At 39.6% G+C, this 27,786-nt stretch overlaps 1 protein-coding gene across 5 annotated transcripts; it reads right to left on the bottom strand.

Moving 5' to 3' along the window:
• Positions 1-228: 228 nt before the first annotated feature.
• Positions 229-27,579, bottom strand: usp7 (ubiquitin specific peptidase 7 (herpes virus-associated)). 5 transcript variants are annotated; one of them, XM_032587146.1, is made up of 32 exons: positions 27,467-27,579; positions 26,651-26,920; positions 22,291-22,395; positions 21,011-21,209; positions 20,492-20,630; positions 20,149-20,237; positions 19,936-20,044; positions 19,596-19,726; positions 19,391-19,445; positions 19,227-19,307; positions 18,908-18,998; positions 18,656-18,738; positions 17,285-17,394; positions 16,609-16,786; positions 14,837-14,981; positions 14,615-14,745; positions 12,996-13,130; positions 11,951-12,052; positions 11,099-11,204; positions 10,461-10,553; positions 10,319-10,386; positions 10,126-10,226; positions 8,780-8,933; positions 8,371-8,438; positions 6,014-6,116; positions 5,272-5,349; positions 5,060-5,160; positions 3,864-3,963; positions 3,504-3,623; positions 3,349-3,420; positions 3,147-3,237; positions 1,849-2,020 (listed from the first exon to the last, which is right to left on the bottom strand). In XM_032587146.1, exons 1-32 carry the CDS (start codon positions 27,498-27,500, stop codon positions 1,914-1,916), a joined length of 3,549 nt encoding a protein of 1,182 aa, XP_032443037.1. In that variant the 5' UTR covers positions 27,501-27,579; the 3' UTR covers positions 1,849-1,913. The 5 variants fall into 5 exon arrangements, with proteins under 5 accessions (XP_032443036.1, XP_032443037.1, XP_032443038.1 ...); XM_032587147.1 differs by having other exon boundaries at positions 6,014-6,122; positions 16,630-16,786; XM_032587144.1 differs by having other exon boundaries at positions 6,014-6,122; positions 27,467-27,578.
• Positions 27,580-27,786: the final 207 nt, after the last annotated feature.

Below are 27,786 nucleotides of genomic sequence, written 5' to 3'. Positions count from 1 at the left end.
CTGATCTTTCTCATGCGTTCCTTGGTCTTCATGAAGATGTTTGCTTACTAATGCCCTCAAAGAAGGTGCTGCATATAATTTATTTGGGTCCTGCACATGTGGCTTTGTGTGTACTAATCAAATGATCTTGTAATGAAAAGCACAGCAACATCCTGATGGATGATAACCACCAGCTACTGCTTCACCAGCGCGTTGCCCCATATGGACCAGTAGCAGTCGAGTTTGTTGTTTTTTTTTTTCTCATTTTTATAGAAAATTTTTATTCAACATATATTTTCCAGCAAAAAGGCAATATACAGGAATAGTTGTCGTACACTGCTGCTACACTGATGATTTTCAACCGGAAAAGATCAAATCAAGGTGATTCTGCAGGTCATCTTTGTACGCAAGGTTTTTAAACAAGACAAACCACTGCAGTTAGGTTTTTTCAAGAAAAAAAAATCTGTAGGTAACAGAAAAAGAAAAGATAGTTGTCAATGGTACATCAGGAACAAAAAGAAAATAATAAAAAAAAAAAATCTACACACAAGAAATATGAACACCTGGCTCCTTCTGTACCCAACAAGAAAAGGCGTTTCTCTTAAATTTTACACGTTCATATTTTTAAATATACAATTCTTAAATGTCGTCTTTACAGAGCCAGCTATGCGTTTTTAAGGGGTGCATTCCATCTGTGCTTAAAAATAATAAAAAGAGACAGGAGGGGTGGGGATTCAGAGGGCTTAAAGTGTTTCTTACAATGCTGGTTTTGGCTCTACACAATCCTCAAACTTGGAGGGACTGCAGCTCGACCAAGCACGATGCAGTTCCTGCTTTTAACCACCAGAGGGCGACAGAGTCGAGAGAGATGAGGGAGAGTGGGGAGGGAGGGAGAGAGGAAGGAGGTGTGTGCGTGTTTGTGTTTCGAGGAATGACTGAAGAACTATTAAAAGAGGATGGGCGTGGAGGGCAAAAGTGTTTGTGCACGTGTGATTCGAGAGGAATTATTGTTACGAAAAACAGACGGTCCTGAGAAAGCTGCGACAGTAAGTGCCAACTCTCAAGATTAAAGAGACAATTCTGGGTTTTCTCCATTTATTTCCAACAGATGCCGATTTGCAGATTTTTTTTTTAAAGTTTTATCATACAAGATCTGCAAAAAAAAAATAACAGATTTACTGTCCTCCAACCAAACTAAGTGAGAAAGAATTGTGTAAACTTGGAAATACTGCTTTTTATTTTTGTTGCACTATGGGATGGGAGAAGGAACTACCACGAAGCTCTGAGCAAACATCTTTTCATCAAATTCAATACATAGCGGTGCAGTTCCTCTCCAAGCAACTTCATTTAAAACAATCCTCCTTAGCCCAGACGGAAAAAAAAAACAAAAAAAACAAGTGGGGAGAAAAGACGCAGTTTCCGCTTTTCAAATTCATCTTAAAGCCCAGTTTTACATGTCCCACTTCAAGACAGGCAACAAAAAGCAGGCAGTGAACAGGTAGAAAAGCCGAACAGCTTCAAACGTAAAGGGAGACAGTTTAAAAAAAAAAAAAAACAACCCTAAAATGTACAACAAAAATAAACAGTCAGGAGGTGGTTGGTGCAGTTTATTTTTCCTTTGAAGAATAATCTGTCAGCTGCAGCGAGATCCTGTGTCGCTGAAGACGTAGTGCCGGTGCGGAGCTGTAGAGGTGTCCAGGCGGGTGTTAAAGAGTGATGAACACACACAGGCATACAAGCAAGCACGCACACCCACACAGCCTCGCACACAAACACGCACACACACTCACACACACGGTTGGTTACAGTCTGTGGTTATGGTTTGTTAAAGTGGGAAAGAGGGAGGGAGGAAGGATTTGAGGAAGATGAGGAGAACAAAGAAGAGGAGGAGGAGGAGCAGGAGCACGAGGGGTCAGGAGGGGGGCTAGGCTGCTTTAGTTGTGGATCTTGATTGCTTTCTCCAGGTATGTGTAGCGACCTCTCTTTGGAGCTTTGTTGAAATGATCCAACCCTAGCCAGGGCCGCGGGTGGGACATGTTACCTGTGGAGGACAAGATGCCACAGAGGGTGTGAGGCAACTCGGCTGCTGCCCGATTAAAAAAAGAAAAAAAGATACAGAAACGTCTCCTGGAAATACAAAATTAAGAAAATGTGTTTCAGGCCAAAACAAGGCCCCATCACCAGCATCTCTGCACCAACTCAAATTAAAGACCTTTTAAGACCACTATGAATTAAATTTAAGACCTGTATCACAACAGCAAATTATATTTTGCCAGGTCTTTTTTTCTAGAATGTATATCGCATCGCACGTGTTGGCGACAGAAGTGAGCCGGTGCCAAAGACGAACGTCGCCCGGACAACTGGCAATAGTTTACACTTATCAATGATAGACGCAAACAAGACAACTAGCTAGCAAGGGTATATTAGCAGCTAGTTAGCGGTAGCATCAACTGCTTGAGTCACATAGACCATTACGTGCGACTCAAAGTTCTGCCTCACAGAAAAGTCTGACAAGAAAAATAAACTAGATAAGAGTAAATAGTTCTGCCACAACAAAAAGACAAACATTTCTCTGCAGTACTTTCTTTTTTCTCGTACTTATCTACGGTTGGAAAATCATAAAAGCAAATTCAAGACTTTTCCAAAGAGTTAGTAGCAACCTTGGCCTCCCCTTTCCCCGTTTTCCATCAGCCAGAGGCTTCTTCACAAGTTCTGTTAATGCTTAAAATAGGACGTTTATTGGCAGAGCGTCACTGTAAATAATCTCCCAAGTTTAATAAATGACCACACCAATAATTATTTACCACATGTAACTAACTGTTTGAAATCCCGAAATACCGCTTTAAAGTTTGCTCTCCCTTTCATTATATTAGGCAAAAAAAAAAAAGAAAAAAGAAAGCTTATTTAGAGGTCACCTAAGATCCTTTAAACCTATTTGTGACAGAACGTGGTTGAACTGATAACGCAGGGCAGCTTTCGGTTGCTCAAATGTTACTGAGAGTTCTTTGTGGAGAGGAAATCCCTTTTGAACGATAGTGACCTCAAACCCAAAACTGAAACTCGTATACATGGAGACATTTGTATATTATTGTGATGCTTAACATCCTGGACTGTGGATATTCCTGCACAGCTGTCGGCACTGGAATAATCTCAGCGACAGGAAATACCTGGCTGTGGCTCAAAGTCCTTCAGGTTGACCTCGTACTCGTCTTCGGTGAGGTACTGATGCCGGCCCATCATCACAATCGCAAACTTAAACTTGGAAAAAACAGACAAAAAGAAAAAGAAAAAAAAACACGCAAAAATAAATAACAACAATGATGCATATTGTTTTTACTTTTATTTCTTTAAAACAATATGACACCACACCTTCTCAAATTCTTTCTCCTGGATGTCCAGCATGGTCTGGATCCTCCTCATCACCTCCCTAAACGGCTCCCCCTGCAGGGAGGATGCAGAAATTTAAGTCACTTGATGAAGGAAAACAATCTGACAAACATTCGACACGAAGCGGCGCCACATGCCTGTCTGATCTTGAGCAAGAAGGGAATCCCAAAGGTGCCAAAGACTTCCTTGTGGAAGTGAGCGACTGGGATCAACATCTCAGTGTCCTTGTCCAAGTCCACCTGGTCCAAAGGAATCTCCTAAATGTAGAAAATGGGATTTTTTTTATTTTATTTTTTTTGTGTGTGTGTGTGTGTGTGTGAAAAAATTCTGGGTTGTATTTATTCTGCAGCTGGAATATTACAAAAACCAAAGCAGCACTAATCTGATTCTAAAGAAGCAAACTGAACCGGGCGCGTCAGGGCTGGCAGCTCTGCAGCGGAGATGCAGCTCAAGGAGGCGAAGCGGCTAAAAATACACACACCTCCAAACACACTTACCTCTATTCTAAAGGTGCGACTGGCAGCAGGAGATAAACATTCTAGCAGCTCGTCCTCCTGGTGAACCCCGATGATTTTATAGCTTACTATCTCTAACAGCCTGCAGGGAGGGGAGACAGAAGAGAGATTGATGTGAAGCCGCAGATGTTCGAACGCTTTCAAACTGTGAAATACAAGAAATTATGAGGAATTAAAAATGACAGCATAGTCATTAAAAAGGTGAAAAATATTCTTGTGGTTCTTTTGTTTTTATTTCAAGGTTTTTCAGGAAAACGTTTCCATTTTCCAACTAGATAAACTTACATCAGCTGAACACATTAAATAATACATTTAACATTAAATATTTATCCTTATGGTCACGGTTAGTGAAAGTATCAACATGTTGATTGGTGTTTAAATCAAACCAAGTCTAGAAATAAAGCAAAAAAAATTTGTAGAGATCAGTTTTTATTTATTTTTTCCAATTAATGCATATTTTGCAGTTAGTAACTCAAATCGCAAAATGATCTAAAGAGACTGACAGAAACCCAGGTTGTGATGTTAAGAATAAATGTCCTTACCCCAGCAAGAAACGGCTCAGTAACAGAAGACATAAAGACGTCAAGATAGCCAATTTACATTTTTCCATACTTATCCAGAAGTGGAAAATAAAAATCAAACATTTAAGGCATCTGTAGGAAATGTCTATTCTAGTAAATGTCAGAGGAGAGAAGATTTAATATTTGATGAGGCTGTAACAACCTCAAAAGTCACACCAAATTAGGACCAACTTCCACTTTGATTTTTATTTTAGAAAATAAATTAAAAAATGAAGAGTTTTGAAACTATTTGGAAATAAAAGACTATAATAGCAGCTGCACCTCTGTGTGTGAGATATGAGCCACTCAGGTGAAGTTATGTTTCTTTTAGACCGCTGTGTGTGAGAGAGACCAGTCTTACTTCTTAAAAAAAAAGATCAATTTAACCCTCAATTGGCTGTAAACCTAAAAAAAAATACAATGTGAGTGAAGTTGACAAAGAGCAAATCAGTGCACCTAACTGAATGTAGAATGTTTCTCAATTATTAATCCTGGCAAAATAAACAACACTACAGAAAAAATAATCCAGCAATTCTGCTGTTCACAATGAATCCTGATCAAGTTCGTATTTTTTCTAGTTTTAGAAAATCGGTGTCTCGCATATTCGGGGATAAATACCTGAGCTTCTCAGAGCCGTTTTCAGACAGCTCCACTGCCTTTTTACATTCTTCCAAAAGGTCCCGTACACAGCCATGTTTGTCAGGGTACAGGGTGATCTCCTGCAACAAAAGTGTGTGAGAAAAAGTCAAACAAACATTTGACCAATTGTATAAGTAACACAGAAATATTACATTTTTAGTTGAACAAAACAATCAAAGCATGTGGCTTACCTCCTCTCTGAACTGGCTGTTGAGCCATATGCATTTAAAACTCCTCCTGTTCTCAAAGTCTGTTATCTTCATCTTCAACTGTGAGCACAGGAAGAGGAAAACGCGTTTTTATTCGATCGCACAGGCTGCCTGTGATTCACCTCTTTCCATCACTTACGTTTGTACTCATCTAAAAAGGATTTGACCCAAATGTGATCATCAGAATTAAAAAAAAAAAACGCAGTAATGACTCATGGATAAACCTGGGAGCAAAAAAAAAAAACTGGGGGTAATTCCCCAGAACGTTTTTATTTTCTCTCTTTCCCAGCTGTTAGGCTACAGGTGGTTCACATTGTACCAAACGAAAAGCTACAGACTTTAAAACAGAGCAATTGAATGTATAACTACAATAGGATTAAACTGATTATGTACTTAAAAACACACCGGGCTCTCGTATTTTCTAACTTTAGCTGGTTGGTGTAAGCCTTCTGAGGTAAGCCCGAAATCTCGTTAGCTCAGCCTGGACAATCTACCGACAACCCACTGAACTGCATCCGAGTGCGAAAGCAGAACAGCGGGTGACGACACCTTCACGATAAACGGGAAAACAGAGTTTTAACACGTCTTTCTAGCCGATGTAATTCAGAAAAATGTCTTTCAAAATCCAAATTCGATGGGGGGGGGAATAAACTGATGGCACAAATGTGGCTAATCGGTATATAACAATTAAAAAGAAAGAAATCAAACATCCAAGCATTCCCACCTGCTGGTAGTAAAGCTTCTTGGGCTGCCGAGGTTTGAAGAATTGCAGCAGGTCTCGCAGTGTCCCATCATAGTTGTGTCTGAGAGGATTCCCTGGACCGTCCCTGTACCTGGCCACCACACCACCAGGCAGGGGGGGCAGGGCGGTGAAGGGAAGGAAGAACGGATGGAGAAAGATGGGAGAGGGCGCGGGGGAGTCATGGAGGAGAGAAGATGTGTAAGTTGGCATGGAGAGCAAGATGCACAGAAGAGTGAGAGGTGAGAGGGAGGAGTTACAGAGGAAAACAAAGAGAGAGGTGGAGGGGGGACAGGTTACACAACATTTCTCACAGCTGGAAATGACCAAACAGAAAGCAAGCAAGTCCAAGATGCAACTCAATTAAGACATTTGGAAAATGTTTAAAAGACTGGATATTGTAGATCATCTAAATCAAGCTTTTTGCCCCGGGGGACAAAAATTGGGAAATTTAACCTACTGTATTTTCCGCACTATAAGGCGCACCACATTATAAGGCGCACCTTTAATGAATGGCCTATTTTAAAACTTTTTTCATATATAAGGCGCACCGCTGTATAAGGCGCGTAGAATAGACACTACAGCAGAGGCTGGGGTTACGTTATGCATCCATTAGATGGAACTGTGTTAAAGGGAATGTCAACAAAATAGTCAGATAGGTCAGTCAAACTTTATTAATAGATTACAAACCAGCGTTCTGAAAACTCCGTTCATTCCCAAAATGAACAAACAGCTGTTTTATTATTTTCCCCGAGGTAAAGTAAGTGACGTGGTATTTTCGTGACACAGTTTATCTTTCAACAACAGCAAGATATAACATATAGTGGAGGGGAACTTTTCCTCGATTCAATAAACACGTAAAAAACAGTCTGATGGGCGCGCCGTGGTGGCGTAGCGGTTAGCACGACCCATATTTGGAGGCCTTGAGTCCTCGACGCGGCCGTCGCAGGTTCGGCTCCCGGACCCGACGATATTTGCCGCATGTCTTCCCCCCTCTCTTTCCCCGTTTACTGTCAGCCCACTGTCATATAAGGGACACTAGAGCCCACAAAAGACCCCCTGGAGGGGTAAAAAAAAAAAACAGTCTGATAATGTTACGGTAAATCAAACGTTAGTGCAATCACAATATATATCCACTTCCGCACCATTGATTCGTTCATGTTAAATTCTCTCTGCTGCTGCTCTATTCCCGTGTTCTACTGTGTGACTGATCGCCTTGAGCTTAAACTCTGCGTTGTAAGCGTGCCTCTTAATAGGAGCCATTTTAGGGTCTTTACACAAAACCCAGCGTGCACCGCACGCTTCTTCTTCTATGGGGGAAAATGAAGTCGGCGGCTGCTTACCTTATTTCCGAGACCTGTTGTGGCTCAATATTGGTCCATATATAAGGCGCCCCGGATTATAAGGCGCACTCTCGGCTTTTGAGAAAATTGAAGGTTTTTAGGTGCGCCTTATAGTGCGGAAAATACGGTACTTGTAGGCGACAAAATTTGTTAAATTAAAAAGGCAAACATTTGTTTATTGTGGTTTTTTGGTGTTTTATTTTACTTGCTCTACAATAAAGCTTATTTGTTATTAAATCTGTACATCACAAAAGAGCCAGAACATAAAAAAGGGCGTTGGACTTTAAAAAGCATCTTAAAAATCGGCTCTTGGAAAGTAAAAATGTCAAAGCTGAGCATATGGAAAGACGTACAGCTTTTAAGGTTTTTTCCTGTATTTCTTATTTTGCAGTGTTTGTGTTTTTAATCTCGGTATTTATTATTGTGCTCAACATCAACCTGCCAATGGGACTAGATACGGAGATCAGTCACCTGGCTAATATCTCATGTATTTACATGTGAATATTCATTCATAGGAATTGTCCCCTTTTTTAAAAATTTAACTTTAACTGTTGCCTGAATTGCTGAATAAAAAAAGGATAATTTTCAAAAATTTGGGGTCTTAACTTTTTTTCCATTTTAGTATTTTTTTAATTTATTTTTTAACCATTGTTGACTTGTTGTTGGAGGCCGAATAAAATCACTTCAGGGGCAATAAGTTGGCCCAACCTGATTTAAATATTTTTACTTTTACTGCAGCGAAAACTGCAACACGTCAAACGACTGAATGAAATGTATATATATTAAAAAAAAGCAATAAATGGACCAACAAACAAATTTAACCCCTACCTAAATATAATTGAAGACATTTTATGACTTTAGATTTAGATGACTATTACGCCTTGTTTATGTTTTATTAATTCATTTACAGTATACACATATTCTATACTTTATTTTAAAATAAAAAACTATTATGACGAATTATTGTGTGTCAGTGTGTGGATGGGACAAGCCTCCTACCCCTGGGACTTGAAGAACTGCAGCAGCATTGGATCTGTGTTCAACCTCTGTGCGACTGTCTTGGCCACCTGACAAAAACACACACATTACAAGAAGGTTAGCACCTGTCAGGCAGCGTCTATGCCTCGAGCAAATAAGATGAATAAAGAAAGGAAATAAAGATCAGATTTATACGTCAACCAGAAAGCTTCACATATCCTTGCATCAATAAGAAGATTTTCAAAGTGCTAGCGGGTTAACACCCGAGAAGAGTTCAACTTCGATTAAATAAGTAAATTTAACTTTAATATTGTTAAACGTCCTTTCAGCATGAGAAAAAACAAGATTTTTGCTCAATTTAGCTGTATGAAGGGATGAAAAGAGGTCACCTCTCAATTCAGGCAGCATTAATCAAGCTGAGCAACCGCACCTGAAAATAGTTCATGCGGTTCGAGAGCGTGACCACGAAGCCAGGGTCGTTGTGGATGGTCTTGTCACAGAAAATGACATCAACTCGGTGGTACAGATCCCGGAAATAGTCCTTTGCTGTGGGCAGCTCACTGCTGTCGTTCTCTGGGTCGTCCCTGTGTGGGAGCGGCAAGAGAACGAGATTAAAGCGCCGCTCACAGAGCAACAAACCGTACAGATCGATTAGAGACACAACGATCCATCAGTGTTACCACATAGAGGATGTGGGATGGCAAGACAGGGGAGTTGTGTTTTTCTTTTTTAACAGAGCTGCTAATTTTTTTTCTGTCACATTTATGATAATGCATTTTTTGAATTATGCTTCCCTGAATACCCCCAATCCCCTTTTTGCAGAAAATGGCTTGTAGGTGTTTCTGTTTCTGTTTTATGTGGACAGAATCAGTCATAAAGCCAAAAAGGCACACACACACATCTAAAATCACAACAACTTCAGATTAAAAGATGAACAAAGTTACAGATGACCACAGTTTTTCAGCTTTAAAAAAACTGGAGTAGGGAGCAAGTATCCAAACACGGTTCCTAAACCTGCTTCATGTCAAAACTCCCCACTTTTCCAGGCTAAAATTTTCAGATTTCTTGTTCTGTTCCAGTCTCAACGTGCTGCAGTAAAAGTAAAAAGGTCTGAAATATCAAATTGAATTTACTGTGAATATTTCTACAGTTTAAAACATGAAATATGTAAAAACTATAACATGTAAAAAAGGAGGGAAGGACGGAAAGGAGGAATATAGGATGGAAAAAATGGAGGGAGAAAGGATAGGAAGGAAAAAGCACAAAAGAAATGATAAAAAATGAAAGTAAAATAGGACAGAAGGAAGAAGGGGAAGCAAAAGAAAGGAAGGACACAAAGGATGAAAGAAAAGGATGGAATAAAAAAAGCATTGATGAAGGAAAGATAAAAGAACGCAAGACAAAAAAGGATACAGGAAAACTAAAAGGACAAAAAGAAAAAGAAAACAGGAAGGAAGGCAAAATAGTAAGAAAAGAAGCTAAAGACAAATTATGACTTAGCAGATAAAAAGATGGACAGACAGATGGACCAGTGTAGGAAGGACAGATGGACGAACGGTTGGAGAGACCTTGTAGACAACTCCAGAATTTTCCTGTTAAATTCTGGGAATATTTTTCTCCTTTCCATTCCCACACACATCCAGATCTGACACGTCTAAAACCAAACCCCCCCCCCCCCCCCCCCCCCCCCTCTCTTCCAGGCTGCATAGAAACAACATTCTGACCCGAGTGTACAGCTGGAAAACGCCACTGATTGAAATAAAGGGCAAAACTCACTTCTGGAAGACAATTATGTCCCCGTCCATGAGCTCGTCCAGGGCCTTGTCCAGAGAGACGTCGTAGTCCTGAATCCGCTCTGTTAGGTTGGGCTTTACTTCCTGCAGCAACGAAATCATCATCAAAGCAGGATGAAGTCAAACCGGTGGAAACCTGGTGAAAATCCAAACCGACCGCCACAAACAGAGCTCACCTCATAGAGGATAAGGCTAGTTTCCTGCTGAAACCCTGCTCTCTCACACATGACTGGCAGCAAGTCTCCTGGGCAGAGCAGAATAAATTGTTTTAGTACAAAATAAAAGATATTAGAGATAAACTTCCAGAGATATTCTTACTAATTTTGCAGGATATAGGTGTGTAGATATGTCCACAATAATTTAAGCTTCTGGTTTTGGGGTCGTACATCTTCAAGAACAACATGACATCATCTACAAAAAAAAGGGGAAAAAAAGCATATTAATTTTTAAAAATACATATTAACCAACCAAGTTAATTAAGTTCAACTGCAGACCAATTTAATAAATTTGAATATTATTGAAAAGCCCCTTCATTTCAGAATAACATATAGACTAATTACACAGAGATGGACGTTCGAAAGCCTTTATGTTTGTTAGTGATTTTCCATTTACAGATAGAAACATAATGTTTAAAATTAGAATATTACATCAGAACAATAAAATTAATGTTTTTTAAAAACAAAAGTGCAACCTTCATGAAAATGATGTTTAATAAATGCTTAAAGGTTGTTATTTTCAAAAGATGCTTTAAAGATGTATATTCTAATCTCCTGTCTTGATCATTCAAGTTTTAAAGCATAAAGATGGAATGGATTGATAACAAAGAAGGAAGGTTTACAAGAACATGTCGACTTTCTCTATTGAATCTGATCAAACATGCTTAGAGACCCTGAGATATTGATATTTAATGTTACAGAAGGATGCGTGATTGGATGACAGACATGAGTAAAACTCACGGTCTTTGTCGAACTTGGGTAACGTGGCTCCGCTGGCTGCCAACTCTGGATCCACAGTCTCCAGAAATATTGTCCAGGGGTTTTCATTGTCACTCAAGTCGATCATCTAATAAACAAAACCAAACATCCAAAATGGTGACCTTTCGTCATAGTTTGAGGCATTTCCCAAAGAATAAATATATAAAGAAGCAGCAAATATTTATTTCTCAGGGTTCGTACACCTTACCCACAGGAAAATTCAAGCACTTTTCAAACTTTACCAGCACCACACTTTAGAGGTAAAAATATCAAAAATTAGCTAACAAAAAGAAGTCTCTATTCCCTAAATTTTCTGGTACTTACAAATAATTTTGGTAATTCTAACCGAACCTAAAACCAGAAAGGTTTAGCTTGACTTAACTTCAGACAATGAGAGGAAAAAAATATTTGTGTTTTAATTAGGTGTATGAAATCATCTGGTTTCAACTGTAAAATAACATTTTCCAAATTTATACTTCTAATCAAACGTTAAATTGCACTTTATTACAAACCATGCAGTTTGAATATCAAGCACTTTCCAAACCTTGAAAACACCCAATTGAATTTCAAACCCTGATTTGAAGAACTGCTACCTGGTTTGTCCTTTAAATAACGGACTACAATACGGGAGCATATTTCTGAAGATCAATGTTTGATCAGAGTGCTGACGCCGCAATATCAAGGATTTTTATTTGTGGTTTTTAGTTGCGTCTTTAAAAACACTTCCTCCTAAATCAGAACGACTAGAGGTATGTGACTCGAACAAAACCTGATCAACTCAAGTGGCTCTGCTGAAAACACACCCAGAAAAACCTTTCCAAAGCAAACACGTACCGATTTGTTACAATCGGCCTCGTAGTCAAGCATGGCGGGTCGCTTGGTTCCGTTACTGCGGGCCTGCATGGGCCAAAGCCTCATCTGGTCCTGTGGGAAACCCTGTAGCACAAAAATGCTCGACTTTAGAATACTTTACAGAGACATGTTGTAGTTGTTAATAACAAAGACAGAAGGAATGAACGTTACAGTGAATGTTTGTGCACTTTTTTTTTTTTCTTCTGACAGTTTAGATTCTACTTTGTAGGCAAACAGGAAAAACGACAAGCCTTCAAACAGTGGTTGTTTTTGGCAGAGCTTCGAGTAAAAACAGAACTAGTTTAATCTGCAAGATAAATTACTGTATTTTCCGGACTATAGAGCGCACCACACTATAAGCCACACCTACAGATTAAAAAAAAAAAAACTGGAAACGTACATATATAAGCCACATTGGTCTATAAGCAGCTTTTTCTTTCTGCAGAAAAGCCGCTCTCCGCTTTTCTGCAGCAGAGGGCAGCGTCCTAATAAATCTGCTGGATTTATTAAGGCGCAGCCCTCTGTCTCCTAAGTTGAACCATGGTTTCGTTCATGCCGAGTTTACGTACAGCGGCTCTATTTCCCTCCTGTACTGCCAGATCGATATCCTTCAACTTAAAAGCTGCATCATATGAGTTTGAAGAAATTTCTCCGTCGTGCCTGCTGCTAGCATGTGCTTGTTCTAAATGAAAATTAGCACTTTCTTTGATTTCCAATTTTGACTTACAATGATTCACTTCCTGCTAAAGAGCCCCCTGGCGGTTGAAGAAAAACCCACAGAAAAGCTGCACCGGGCTACAAGCCCCATGGTTCAGAGTGGGGAAAAAGTAGTGGCTTATAGTCCGAAAAATACGGTAAGTTCCACCTTGACTTGAGGTTAAAAAGCAACAAATACCGGCATGATTTAGAGGTTCAGCTTTTTTGTGCAAAGTGAATTTTGTGGTTTTGATTTAGAGAATATATTACGGTAAAAGAAGCTTTTATGTTTTGTGCAAATCTGCGCCTCAAGCGAACATGAGCGACTCACCATGGTTTGGGAGAGGTTCTGGACAAACTCCTGCAGGGTGGAGCTTTTCAGGATTTTGAAGACTGTGTACTTTACTTTCTCTTCATCGTACATATCATTGCCCTGATGTCCACAGAACTGGTCCTCTGTCACCATCTAGATGTAGAAGATAGATAAACATATAGAATAAGAATGATGGAATGTTTAGTATTTTATTGAATGTTTAGTATTTTACACATAAATAAGCCCAGAAGAATAACCTCATCTGAGGACTGACTAGATCTGCATGTGATCTAATATCGACATAAAACTGAGAAAAGGCTATTTTATTATATTTCCAAGAATGTTTTGATTTCTCCGTTTTATTTATTTACATTCTAGATCTGTCACAATAACAAATTTTGCTGGATGATAAATAGTCACAGTATTTAGTTTGATAAAGATAATGTTGCTGTTTTGTGGATACTTTCAAGTAATGTTGATAATGGCACAATAATGCAAGTTCAATCCTCTGAAAGACCAACACACTTTAACTTTGTAAAGAACACTTAACAGTGGAGCCAAGTGATATTCTAAATAAAAACACAACAACCAAAAATAATAAACCAAATAAAATAAAAACCACACGCATCTGAAACCACAATTAAAATAGTTTATGATGTCTAAACAAAGTTACCCTTCAAAGTAGAAATTATTGCACTGATTTTAATTTGTCATGCGTTTGATTAATTGCAACAAGCCTATTTGCAAGTAAATATTAAAAACAATGCTTTTTAACAATTATTTGCTTTTATTTGTTCCGCTTTTTATTCATTTGTACTTTCATTCAAAAACAAAAATCAGATTTCACATCCCGTGGCAGAAAAATAATAGCAGTAAAACAAATCAGCTTTAGCTCTTTTCCTAAGGAAGTAAAATATTTAAACCAAGTGGTCCATCAAAGTAGAAGTGGGTTAAATAACCACACAAACTCATGCGAGGCAAAAAAGCCAACAAATGAACACAAACTATATTAGTTTGGGCTGGGAGAGGACCCCAAAGTATTAAACTAAAACCCTGCATGGACCTGAAGAACAAAACTTCACAAGTTTCAGCCTCAGGTCAGATTGAAAAGATCAAATTTGTCACCGAAACGCTACAAAACCAACTAAAATAATCACTCAAATTGCTTCTATTAAATGAGTGGTAAACAAACATGAAAGCACTTTTAATTACAGCCACATTCATCTAAACACACATATACACCGATGCACAGGTCAAGTACCAAGCTGGAATCGAACCCACAACCTTCTGATTGTCCCAGAAAGACCAATGATTTCAAGCTACAGAGATATAAGTAAAACGCTGCTTTTATTTTTCCCTGAAACTTGTATTCCACACATCTTGTTCATGATGACATCCACTTTTTCTTCACTTCCAACCATTAAACCTCCTCAACTTTTGGCATCCAGCAGGCTGAGTGTATTACTGCCATGCACAGAGTGAACTAAGGACAATATTCCAAATGGTCGTTTGAAATATTAATACTGCAGAGGCTGCTAAGATTGAATTAGAAATAGTTGTTGTGATTGATCGCGCAGCCCCATCAAAGACGGGGGAGTTCCTACATATTGCATAAAACCGCCTCGGTGGTTTCCTACCTGAACCTGCATGTAGAGGTGCGCCTCTTGGCGTTCCTTCCTCTTCTGTGCTTCCACCCTCTTCTCCTCCTGCAGACGCTCCACCAGCTGCTGGGGGATGTCCCCATCAGTCATCGGCTGGAGAACCTCACCTGAGTTAAAAAAAAAAAAAAAGAAGAAGAAATTACATCCATCAACCAAACTCACTTGAGGCTTTCGACTTAATTGAAGGGTTTCACTCACTGAGCTTGGATTCACGGATGTAGACCAGCATGTACGCGTTAGTGCAGTGACGGACCGACAGGTCGTCGTCGTGCCCACCATAGTTGTGTTCTATGGCCTCCTCCTTGGTGCACCGCGACACTACGTCGTCGTCGAACTTACACCACTGCAGCGGAAAATTAAGTGATAGGTGGAGACGGGGGTCAGGTCAGGAAGTGACTTTTCACACCTCTATGTGCAGGTTTTTGTATCCATACCCCTTCAACTGTTTCACATTTTGTCACTTTACAAATAAAATCGGTTTTACTGGGATTTTGTGTCACAGACCAACACAAGGGACTGCATTATAGAAGTGCACACTTTTCTGGCCAACCGCCGATCTTTAAAAAAAAAAAAAGAAGAAAAGACTGACCTATTCCAATGTGCCTGTCAGTTTATGGAACAGTTCTCACACTGAGAACAAACGATCTAAATTTCTTTCTGCATTTTAAAGAAATCCTTATAATGGAGCATTATCATGGCATTAAATAATCTGATGTTTTATGCATTTGAAATATGGCTGGTAGTGGTGTTTTGAGTTGAATAGCTAACAGCAGCGGTAGAAATATGTGGTACCTGCTGGCTTCAGCCAGCCAAATTGAAGACTTTGAGACTTATTTCAATTGAGTTTGGATCAAATTTATGGTTTTATATATATATAAAAATATCGGAAGTGATTAAGGGGGTCTTGCTGACTCATAAGAGTTGGCAACAGAAGTGAGCCAGTGGCAAAAATTGACATCATCCAGCCAACTAGTGATACATTTGCACTTATCCATGATAGACACAACAAAGCTATCCAGCAAGCGAAGGTATCTTAGCAGCTAGGGTTAGGGTTAGGCTTGAATCACAGGAAACAACGATGCCTGCGACTGAAACTTTTGACTGTCGAAAAAAAGTCACGCAAGAAAGAAAACTACATACAAGCTTAAACAGCCCTGCCACGACAAAATTTAAGACCTGTGATTTGTGTATTAACATCTAAAAAAAATTTTTTTTAGATGAATTTAAGACATTTTAAGTTTTAGGTGGATATATTTAAGACTTTTAAAGGATACGCGGACACCCCGAAGCAAATACCATGAGGGAAAGCTCCTAAAGCAGCACGAACACTGATATTGAGTTAAGGAGTCAGTTTGACAAGTTGTCGTTAACCAACAAGGGTGCTCTTTTATCTTTCAAGTACAACATATAAAGACTAACAACGTCTTTAAATGATTTAGGCTCATTTAATTTGCAGCAAATGTTGGGACAATTTTGTTGGAAAAACAAAATCCAAAAACATCCCCATGTTGAGTATTTTCCTTCGGTTGCAGAATGATTTACATTAATAAATAATATTTGACCAACATTCTTATTTTATAGTCTATTGTTATTCTATTTTATATTGGCCACAGTAGAAAAGCTGGGATATAATGAAATGAAATTACTGATAAAAACTGTAAATGAGGAATAAACTACACATCTTTAAACATAATGAAAACCGTAAATTGAGAGCCATGAGTCTCTGACTTGAATTTCTGTCGAAGCGGTGCAGGTGCAATACCGTGTCTTGGTCTGTTTGTGCTACAACAAGGAGAATGAATATGTTTGCAATTTTTTTGTCTCATAATGCTTTAATTTTAACATCACAAAATAGACGTTATATGTGGAACAGATCTAAAGCTTTAAAGCCTTATTACATGTAGCATAAACAAAACCCCACACCCACAGAATTTTTGGTGCAAAAGTGCGTAAAAAAAATTTGTCCTCACAATTGGTTCCTTGACACTCACTTTGCCGTCTCCTTTGGGGTTAAGATAGACGACGTAGTGACCGCCGTGGTTGTCCCCGCTGTGCACCAACACGGCGTGTAGAATATAGTTTGCGGGGTCCTTGGAGTCTGGCTTCTGCAGGAATTCGTCCAGAGGTAACTGGTCGGGAAACTCGAATCTGCGACGATGGGAGGAATCACAGTAGGAAATGATCGACAGGTTAACATCAGCACGCATGTCAAAGAAGAAACAAACATGTAGCGTTCAGGGAGGAAAGCAAGTGATGGCTCATGCAGGAATATGACGCAGGAAAACGTCACAACAATCTTCAGCATACTCATTTGGTTTTATTCCATTCGCTTTCATCTTTCAACTAAAGAAATAATCTGAGCGGAGAAATAATCTGAGCGGAGTCCATTCCTGCCATCGCAGGGCGTAGGTGGGGTCAGGCTGTGCTTTTCTCTCTGTTCACACTTTTCTGGAAATGAGCGGCACCCTTTAACCTATGGTAATATGGAGCAGACGCTCTAAAATTATACCCTGGCATCAGCCACCGTGAGGCTGGAAATGATCCACTTTGAGGAGGGCTTTTTTTGTGAAGCGATGCACGAGTAAACCCAGCAGAAAAGACACGGGAGACGGAGAAAGAAACAAAAAAAAAGAAGTCATGCTTTACCTGTCATTAATCTTGATATTTTGGTCAGTCTGTGGGTCATACATGAACCTCATCAGCTGCAGGTGAAGAATTGGAGGGAAAGTAAGGAACTTCACACCCTTTTCTGCCTCCTGCAAAACAAAATTACACGTTAAGACATTTGCGTGGAAGATTTACTGATGCATTTTGTTGCGGTGTTGGTTTCAAAGTGATACAGGAGACAAACTAAAATACAGAAAAATCCAAAATTCACATTTTTCCATACCAGACAGCCAAAAACTTCACTGGCCAACATGAAGTAGAAAACATTTATAAAGTGAGCGGAAAATGATCAATGGTGTTTGAAACTTAAACTTTCATTTTGTAAAGGGTACTTCATGGAAATAGAAGATATTTTAAGTATCAAAATTAAAATATGATAACCAGAAACAATTGAAAAACAAAACAAAAAAACATTAAAAACCACTTGCAACCAAGACCATAAATAAATCAATGACCATGTCTTTGTAAACAAAATTGACCTTCAAAAAAATAATCATCAGAATGGAAATTATCCAGCTCATTTTAATTTATCATGCGTTTAGTTGATTAATTGCTCATTGCAACAGGCTATGGTTCAGATCCAACCTATGATAGGAAGAGCTCTGGTCCAGATAATCCAAAAAAGTAAGTTTTTCAATCTAAACAACAACCTGAACATGTCATCCCCAACACGAAAACAGGTGGTGGTGGCAGCATTTTGCTATGATGATACATTTTTGCACTAGAGAATAAGAAACCTGGTCCGAGCTGATGGGAAAATGGACAGCAATAAATAGAACGTAACTATAGGGGGGGGGAAACTAATCAGAGTGGGTGTAAAACTCTGATCCTTGAGGCCTGGTTTCCTGCAAACTTTTAGATGCATCTCTAGTCCAAAACATGCCAGCATGCAATAAAGTTCTTCAGAGCCCTGCTAATGAACTACTTATTTGATTCAGTGTGTTGAAGCAATGAAACGTCTAAAAGCTGGAATCTGATACCCGTGTTAAAGGCTGGAGCAGAGATTCACCGCCTTAAAGATACAACCAGACCCGATGAAATTAAATTATTTAGATAAAAGCATATTCATGTGGTAGATTGGCTTAGTCAAAGCCCAGACCTAAAGCAACTGGAAGTCGGGCTAGATTTGAAATGAATGCTCATAATCTTACATAGACAAATAGCAATTCTTTAAAATCCATTCCTAAATCATTTTACTTCTACTTTATAAGTGCATCCTTCAGGAAATCCCAGTGCAAGACATTAAAGTTTGTGGTTGTTCAGCTAAAATGTGTGGGGGAAAAATATGATTTTCTGCATATTGCAAAAAGATGTGAATAAGCAGCCATGAGCCAAAACTATAAGACTTACTTGAAGACCGTGCTCTCCTGCGTCGTACTTGTTGTCTCCGTCTAGCTGTTCAGTCGCAACATAATCTTTAAATGACTCGAATACTAGGAACAAGATAAAATTAGGAGGAAAAAAAAATCAATTCATTTCTTTGGTTTCTTTTCACTTTACTATCAATTTTAGTGAAAAAAAAAATTAAACAAAAAAAGATATTTATGTAAATCCTAACAAATAGAAATTAAAAAAAAATAAAGAATGGTCTTGCTACTCAACTGTTCTTCTTTCCTTTTATGCTAAGCTGGATGTCGTAGTAGTCCTCTATCCGCTCAGACCGGTAGTCCACATGCTTACACTGGATATACGACTGAGGAAAGAACACAAACGGGTCAGAACGCGTTCTGCAGGACGAGTAAAAATAATCGTTCTCACAGGATCATGTCGTGATTTAACGCGCTTCTATTTTTAAACCTATACTGTCCAAAGATCCATTTGAAACCACGTTAGTCTGCTTCATGTCGGTTTGTTTACAAAACTATACAAGTTTGGAGCAAAACCTGAAACAGACAACAAGAGAAACTTGGGACAAACTTACCACCATCTTTCCTCTGAACAGCTTGGGGATGGTTCCTTCAACACAAGTGCCTTTCATCTTGTTCTCCACGTTGTCCAGCAGCTGGAACACATACGACATGATGCGTTTTAGGAAATATCCAGCAAACATCCAGGGATACTTTTAACACTAACGAGAAAACTTACAACTCTGCACAGCTCCTGTACGTCGTGCTGCATGAAGCTATCCAGTGTTTCCCATCTGCGCATTAAGAATACACAAAAAGAAGTTTAGTTAGACATAAAATCCAAATGGATGTTTTAGATTTCACTCCAGAAAGAACAAATCTACAAACATGAAATGCTTGTCTTTAGTCAATATATGTAAAAAAAAAAAAAAAAAAAAATCTACCCAAAAGACTTTGTGAGTTTCTTGGTGCCGACTGGTTTGTCGCTGTGTTGCAGTTCATAGAAAACCCTCTGCAGCGCCAGGGGAACGCTCTTGGATGAGTCGTCGCCTTCTGTGGGCATCATGTACACCGCCTACGAAATGAACAAGTTTTAGACAGCAATATTTTAAGACAGAGGTTGTTTCTTAATGAGATGAAACATTCAAATCACAAAAATTTCATGTGGTTAAAAGAACATGACTCGAATCTGAGAAATGCTTCAGGACTTTAATTCAGTGAATGTGGATTCTGGTTGACGTGTTTATGTAAAAACAATGAAGAGATTCCAGGAAAAAGCCGTACCCGTCGTAACTGGTTAGTGAAGAACAGTGTCTGTAGCAGGCTATTCATGTAACAAGTTGCTCCCTGGTTCTTTAGTCCAACATAGCCTGTGTGTTTCTTGGAGTCCCAGCTGGTTTTATCAGGCAAAAAAAAAGGAAAAATAAAAGATTTATAATCAGAGTTTCAGTTCAAAAAGATGCAAGTAAAGCCCAGCAGAGGGATAAATCTACTTACGCGACTCCGTGTGGAGCGTCTGCCTGGACATAGACTTCAAACGTGACTTTGTCGTCATCAATAAAGCCTCGCTCCGGATCCGTTACATCCTGCAATATAAAAAGAGGACATAAATTCAAACGATGAACTAAATTAAAATTGAGCAAACATGCATCACCCGGCAGTTAACAGGGAAACAAGCAGCTGAAAATTTCATTTCCGCGTACTGTCTGTATAGACGCTGCGAGTCGTCTGTTACACTCCCGTTTTGTGATGGAAAATGATAGGAAATGGTAAGAAATTTTTTTTTATTGAAATGCCAACCTTTCCGAACTGTTAGCTCTCATTGGGTTTGCGTACTTACACTCCAAGACATGAAGTTAGAGAAGCCCCAATCGTTTTCCTTGTGGAAGAATAGGTGACTGATCCTGCGGCTGAACGACTTCTCGTCGTCTTTGTAGTTAATGATTTTTAGCATGGCCTGAGCATGGCAAGACCACGACCTGGAACGGAAACAGCAGGATTACTTCCCAAACACTGAAACACAACCTTAAAAGAGAGAATCTATGTAGATGTTTTTTTTTTGTTTTATTGTAGTGCGATTATAAAGAGGAGACGAGAATGTTCCTGCACTTATAAGTGCTTAACGGATTTTGTGAAAAACAAAGAAAAATCTTGTTCAACAACGAAATTGGACCTTTGTGTTAATGTCTACTTTTAAAAAATTAAGGATCTACATGTAGATCATGTACACTAGTTATTGGATCAATTTAATCCTAAAGTAACAAAATTGACTAAAATCCGACAGCCCCTAATCACCACCAACCAAACATAATACAAAAACAAATCTAGAGAGAGAGAGGATGGAACCAAAGTCACATACGTGGAGTCTGACTCTGCGTTGCACTGCAGGAAGAAGCCGACGCTTTTCTGGTGAGGCCGGTCGGGGTAGAACCGCGGCATCACCATTATCTTCCAGGGCAGGTTCCGGACGAAGCAGGCCGGGCTGAGAACGGACTCGCTAAGGCGACTGAAGCGCTCCACGACGAACCGAAAGGTCGCCTCCGATCTCCAACTGGTGTCTGCGAGGAGACGGCGAGCAAGAGAGGACAAAATATAAAAACTGCAGCAGCTCTACCCGAGACTGAAACAGTGAGGGAGGAGAAAGTTGAGTCTAAATGCATTTTATCACGTTAACTCTATAAACTAGCTTGTATTAACACACGGCTCTGGTTCAGTCCAGAAAAAGTTCAAATATATTCAAACAGTCCTCAAAGCAGACCTAAGAAAAACAGAGGTGTTGCATTTAAAAAGCTGAAAGCACACTTTAAATTTAAATGACTAATGTTAAGTTAAAGTAATTCGTACAAACGTAAACAGACTGGTATTGTGATCTTGCACACTTCAAATATCGATTTGTTTGCACAATAAGGATATTTATTACACTGTACTTCAAAACAGACTACGGTAGCTAAATCAAGGCAGATAACCAACATAATACCCCTTTTGTTCAGTTTGCAGAGTTTCTACAGATCTCACCAAGTCAAATTTAAGAATTTTTAATACCATTATGTTCTGTATCGCAACAGAAATGTAGCATATTTAGCATATATTATATGGTAGTGGCAAGCTTTTTTACCCTGAAAACATGTAGCATTGTACAGCTTAGCAACAGAAGTGAGCCAGTGTCAAAAACAAACGCTGTTCATCTAACTGCCGATTAATTTACACTTGCTAATAATAGGTGGAAAAGAGCGAGGTAGCTAGCAAGGGTATATTAGCAGGTAGTTAGCGGTAGCCTCAACTGCCTTGAGTCACTTCTGCCTTGTGTGCGACTCAGACTTTTGCCTGACAGAAAAGTCTCACGAGAAATAGAAACTATATAGAATTTATGAGAGTAAATAGTCCTGCCATCACAAAATGTAAGACGTGTCATTTTTAATGTACGTTTTTTGTACGAATTTAAGACAGATGCTTGGATGCATAAACAGAAACAAAAAAAAAAGAGCGAAAGTAGAGAAACAAAACCAGCAATAAATAAAAACACTGATTGGCTCAACTTTAAAAAATTTGTTATAGTCAAAATAAAATATATAAAAATCATAAGATCTCAAAGTATTTCTCCAAGTATCATCTGTTAGCATGAGCGTTCATCCTCCTCACCGTCCTCCATATCCTCCTCTGTGTTGTTATGCCCGTCTGCCATGGCCACGTTACCGTTGATCACCGGGTTGGCCGGGATTCTTGGAGGGTCATCTGTCTCCCCAGCTGTGAAAAGGGGGAAAAAAATGATGACAACACTGCATGGATAAAGAGAGAAATAGAAACCATCTGAAAAACATTTGTGCATCATAAACAATGTGCTAGATTGTTTTTTTTCTCCCACTCTTTAGTAATTTAACTAAAACCTCCGAATATAAACACATTAAATCGAGTTTTTTTTTTTTCCTGATTTAGTTGCAACTCCTGGTCAGAACAAAACATATTATGCTCCACGGTGTTACACCCTGTTGGGGAAAAACCATGCCGAGGCAACACGACAAGTGTTTCCCAATGTGTGTGCGTGCGTGTGTGTGTAGACAGCTTGATCTCATCAAGAAGAATGTGTGTATGAACGCAAAAACCCCACAGAAAAGACAGAAGGGAAGAATGGGGTGGATAATTATGGACAGGACGCAGGATTAAGAAGCAAGTCATTCTTTAAACAAAACACACGACGCGCTCGCAGACGACGTTACTTATTCCATCTGAATGAGACGACTTGGCAGAGGCTGATTCAGAGGAACATGGATGGTAGCAGCGTCGCTTCCAGGTGGGAATACAAATCTGGAGAGGATGACAATGATGCTATGGTTTCTTAAATATGTCCCTGAGTGTGTGACATCTCTTCTCCTGCTGAGTTTTGTTTGTTTTTCTATAGACGCTGCTCTGAGCATTGAGTGCCACCAGTCAATCTGGTAACATGACTGAACCGTGCCTTCAAGAGGCTGACCTGGTTTCCCCCAAGTGGATTACACCACATTAACGGAGCCCGTCAGTCAGGTGCATGACAAGTTTGTCCCGCTTATGGCAGGAGTCTCGCCTGGAACCCATAAAGGTTTCTGCTTAAGAATGCAACAATTATTTCAATTATAGCTTCCCATTATTTCACCGACAGCAGGAAAAAATATAAACTCATTACTACTACTTAGATATATATTCCCACGTAGCGGAACAGTGAAATGTCTAAAGGGCAGCTTTGATTTAAAAACAAAACATTCTCAGGAAGCGTGTTCACAGGTTCAGGAAAACAAAAGCTTTCTGACCTTCCTAAATGTTTTAGGAAAAGCCACAGCATTAAAAGTAATGAGGGGAAAAACTGTTCTGACGAAGATGGCGAGCAACATTTAAGTGATTTCAAATATCAGCACTCGACTGCTCTTCGTAATCATGAATTATAAGCACATGCTTTTTACTGTGATCAAGGTGGTTCTACACATATTTGACCATATAACGCCCCCACTGAGATAGTGGTTTCCTAACAAGGGGATGCTCGAAACACCAGAAAAAAACAACTAAAATGAAAAAATAAAAACAGGCAATAACAATGCTTCTATTATTTTTTTTTCACCATTTTGCCAATTTGAAAAATAAATATGGGCTCAATTTTGTTGTGACATGTAAAACCAGGTAAGTAAATTATGTCTTTTTAAAAAAAGCCCATCTAGGGACAAGTGCTGCGAATTAGCTGTTGCTATTGCACTATGACGTAAACATGGGATTGCTGTTTTGTTCAGTTTGTCTATGTCGCTGTATGTCAGTCCCTACCAAATAAACTAATTAAAAATAATCTACAAATACAACTTTTCTTGAATAGTTATAGTGTGTCACTATTTCTCCCTCTTAAATTCAACTACCGGTACAAAGATTGATATACAGAGGTAGTGATCAATATAAACCCAAAGAGAAAAATATTTTTATACTCTCACAAGAAAACAAAAAACTTGTTTACAAAAAAAACAAAAAACAGGTCAGTCAAATTATTGCAACTTATTCTAATCGTTAAAACACTTTTTTTTAAACTACAGTTGGCAGGCTAAGAGATGGCTAAGAAAACATTCAATTATTAAAATATATTTCACAATTTTCTTACAAATATTGGTATTGAAACCATGAAACTATTATATTTTTTAATCAAGAGGTTATCTATTTATTTGGTGTTGGTTGCCTTAAACAGCCCTGTCAAAATAATCTGATATTTATTCTGGCCTTGACTGATGTCAGTACAAAACTATTCTGGTCATTAAGATAAAAGGCACTGGCACTTTGTAAACGACACTATGAAGATTTTTCAAATTATAATTGATAGGACAAGAAATCCTGGTTGTAAAGGTAGTTCATTTTTACACTTCCAGACTGATATGATTTAGGAATTAGGCAATGCTTAAAAAAATCTGGAAATAAAATAATTTTTTCTTATTCCATACATATTCAAAGCTGGGAAACAGTAAACACAAGCTAAATAAAAATTAAGCAGGAACCTTGAACGCATCATAGTTCACCTGTGGTGATGTAGATAAATGACTGTGGGATAAAACTGCAATCAACTGTAACTAAGACATAGTACAGCAAATAATAGCAATGTGTTAGAATAAACTGTGAAAAAAAAGTTAGACAATTTGTTTTCACACTTGTAAGGGTATAATGCTAAAAAGGGGCTGACTAGTAAATGCACCTGCTACAAGTGAGACAACTATTAAAAAAAACAATGATTAATACTGCAAATAATGAACAGACATGCTTAGTCACTGTAAAACAGAATAAAGTAACTGGTATTGCGTGTGTTACACGATTATCAATAATGTGTATCAGATTAGATAAGAATTAAATCACTAAGGCTAAATGACGCAGCGAGGCTCTCTTAAAAGAGTCTGAACGGACCCTAAAGTTGACATCGATAAGAGAAAAACAAAAGTAGCAATTATGCTGTTGGTATGTGGGGGAAATAGTCCACACACGTTTCAATAGCTCGTCCCGACTGCAAATCGATCTAACAAAAACACAGATCATTAAAAATGGCGAGAGCTCCCAGCCGTTTGGTCCTCCATACAATGAAGCAGCAAATCCCCGCGCTGCCTCCTGTGTGGGCCTGGCTTACCGCACCACTAACAACAGTCACTTTTCAGCTCTGGCAAACGGCTCTTCTGAAACACCGTTAAACGTATAAAACAACGGACTTATCCGGGAGGTTGAACTGTTGTTGGGGTTCGAAACTGTTATGATTAAAACGTAAAACGACAAAAGTGCATGTATCGTGGTGAACACAAGCTGGTACTGACGCATCTGCGTTCCCGTTAGCCACCTAGCAACCAGTAGCAACAAAATGATCTGCGGGGTCCTTATTAGGCAACATCAGCTGTACACACAAACACTAACTAGCATGCTAAATTCAATACAAGGTGAAACATGTAATAAAACGTCACCACTGTAGGATAGGAATTGAGAAAAACACATAAAGAAATCCCCACCGGGTTAGCAACCAAGGCCCAAACGCTCTAGCAGAATCGAAAAGGCCACCATTTTGGAACGCCACACACCCCCCTCCGTTAGCCTAAGCTAACTAGCATGCTAACCAGCGATGACAAAACGAACTGGGCCTGGGAGCTAATTTACCCGTTTAGAATTGCTCGTCATTCAAACTGTGTTCATTATGTTTGAGAGCCTTATAACTACAAAAAGAAATAGTTTACTTTCTCTGACTACGTATGTAATTTTAATAAAATGCTAATTTATTGAATTGCGGAGCGTTTCACTGTGCAATTAGCAGCCTTCAATTCCAACACGCTACTAGCATTCATCCTCTTCAGGCTAGCAATGCTACCTATCGAATAGTTACAAACGATAGAGTGGCAAACTACAGTTTAATCACAGAAACGTTGATGGACTATGCAGACAGGTATTTTTATCTGTCAAGTTCAACCCGGGGACTACACTGAAGAAAGATTAATCTACCGTGAAATGGATTCATGTGATTTGCAAAACTAAACAACGTTGTTTACAATTCTTTAGTTTATCAACGATCAACACGACCTGAAATCTAGAGATTGTGTTCCCAGTCTACACGACGTTTAATTGATAAACCACATCAGATCGCTTGTCACAACAGCGTCGGCGGCGAAAACTGAACGGCAAGAGAAATGCGGTAGCCGAGCCGAATGAATGATTTATACGGCCAATCTGCAGGTTTAAAAGACACCCAAACCAATTGGGTTTTATTTTCAAGCAACTTCTAGTTAAAAACATGGGAAGATAACTTGAGCACAGTTTGCTTATAGCGCAAAATGAGGTCAGCTCCGCGCGAGTCTGCTGCAACGGGCGCACAATCAGCAGAAATCCAACCGGCTATCCCAGCCAGCCTCGGGCCTTGTTGTTTACTGTAATGTTGCGCTCAGACTGCACCAACAAAACTTCACTTATTTGCCATGCAGCAGGAGAAAAATGTCAAGCATTTTGCAAAAAAAAAAAGTCTGTTCACCCTTCTTACCTTCCATCTCCATGTCCTCTGGTTCGCTGAGCTGCTGCTCGCCGGCTTTCTGCTGCTGCTGCTGCGTATGGTGGTGGTTCATGTTGGCAGCTGCTGTTGTGATGCGGTGCTCTCTGCTATCTCCGTCACCCTCGACCTTGTCCGGGGCAGGCTCGGCGGGGAACCGGGTTCTGGGCTGCTGGTGCGGTGTAGCCGCGGGATGTGGAGGTGGGGTGGACAGGTCGAGCCTCGGCGGCCGGGCCTGCTCTGTTGCGACCTCGGCCTTGTCCGCTGTCAGCGCCGGGGAGTGAGGAGGGGAGGTCAGCTGGGGAGCGGGTAGAGAAACGCGGACGTATTTGCTCGCTATTCGCCCAATCTCGGCGCTTTTGTTGGGTACAAGTCCCTGGCTGACGGCGGGGGATTTGGGACTCCGGGGACGGAGACCCGTTGAAACGAACTAAATCAATCCGGTTCAACCCCGGGAAACGAGAAGCAAATACCCCGTTTGCAGCTAGCGTTCAGCTACCTGACACTAGGCAGCCAAAAGGTAATACAGCTGCAACAATAAAAACAAAGGCTCATTTGCTAGGACACAATTAGCAGGTTTGCCAGCGGTATTCCCAGTCCGTCTGCTCCTCCGATTGCCCAACGACCGGGGGAGAAGGAAGGGAGAAGCTATCCATTCAAACCAGTTTCCACTAATGCTGATTTGGAAGTTCACGGAGACAAGAGTTACCAGGGCCTCGACATTAAACTATTCCCATCAACAACAACAAAAAAACGCCCCTAAAACGATCAACGACACGACGCGGCTCCTCGCTGCATTTTTAAACTAACCTCTCGACTGTTTCTGAGGAATGTGCCCGGTCATACGATGCTGTGCAGCGGCTCTCGACCCGCTCCTCCCGTGGTTTGTGATGTGTTGGGTCTGAGGGAAATCTCAAAATGGCGGCCGCGCTCTTCTCTGAAATGTCACATCCGCATGGTGATCCAAACACGAGCCCATCCCCGGCGAGGTTCTCATCTGTGTTAACTCATATGGGCCCGGTATGTTCCTCGCATATTGGACATATTACACAAAAGTGCATTTATGACCTGAAAAAAACTAACACTAATAGTATAATGATAATAATAATAATAAAAAAACGTTTATCCAC

Source organism: Xiphophorus hellerii, chromosome 16, assembly GCF_003331165.1.
Source record: "Xiphophorus hellerii strain 12219 chromosome 16, Xiphophorus_hellerii-4.1, whole genome shotgun sequence".
Lineage (NCBI taxonomy): Eukaryota > Metazoa > Chordata > Actinopteri > Cyprinodontiformes > Poeciliidae > Xiphophorus > Xiphophorus hellerii.
The sequence above is the reverse complement of the archived record's forward strand: the minus strand, read 5'-3'. Positions and strand labels throughout refer to the sequence as shown.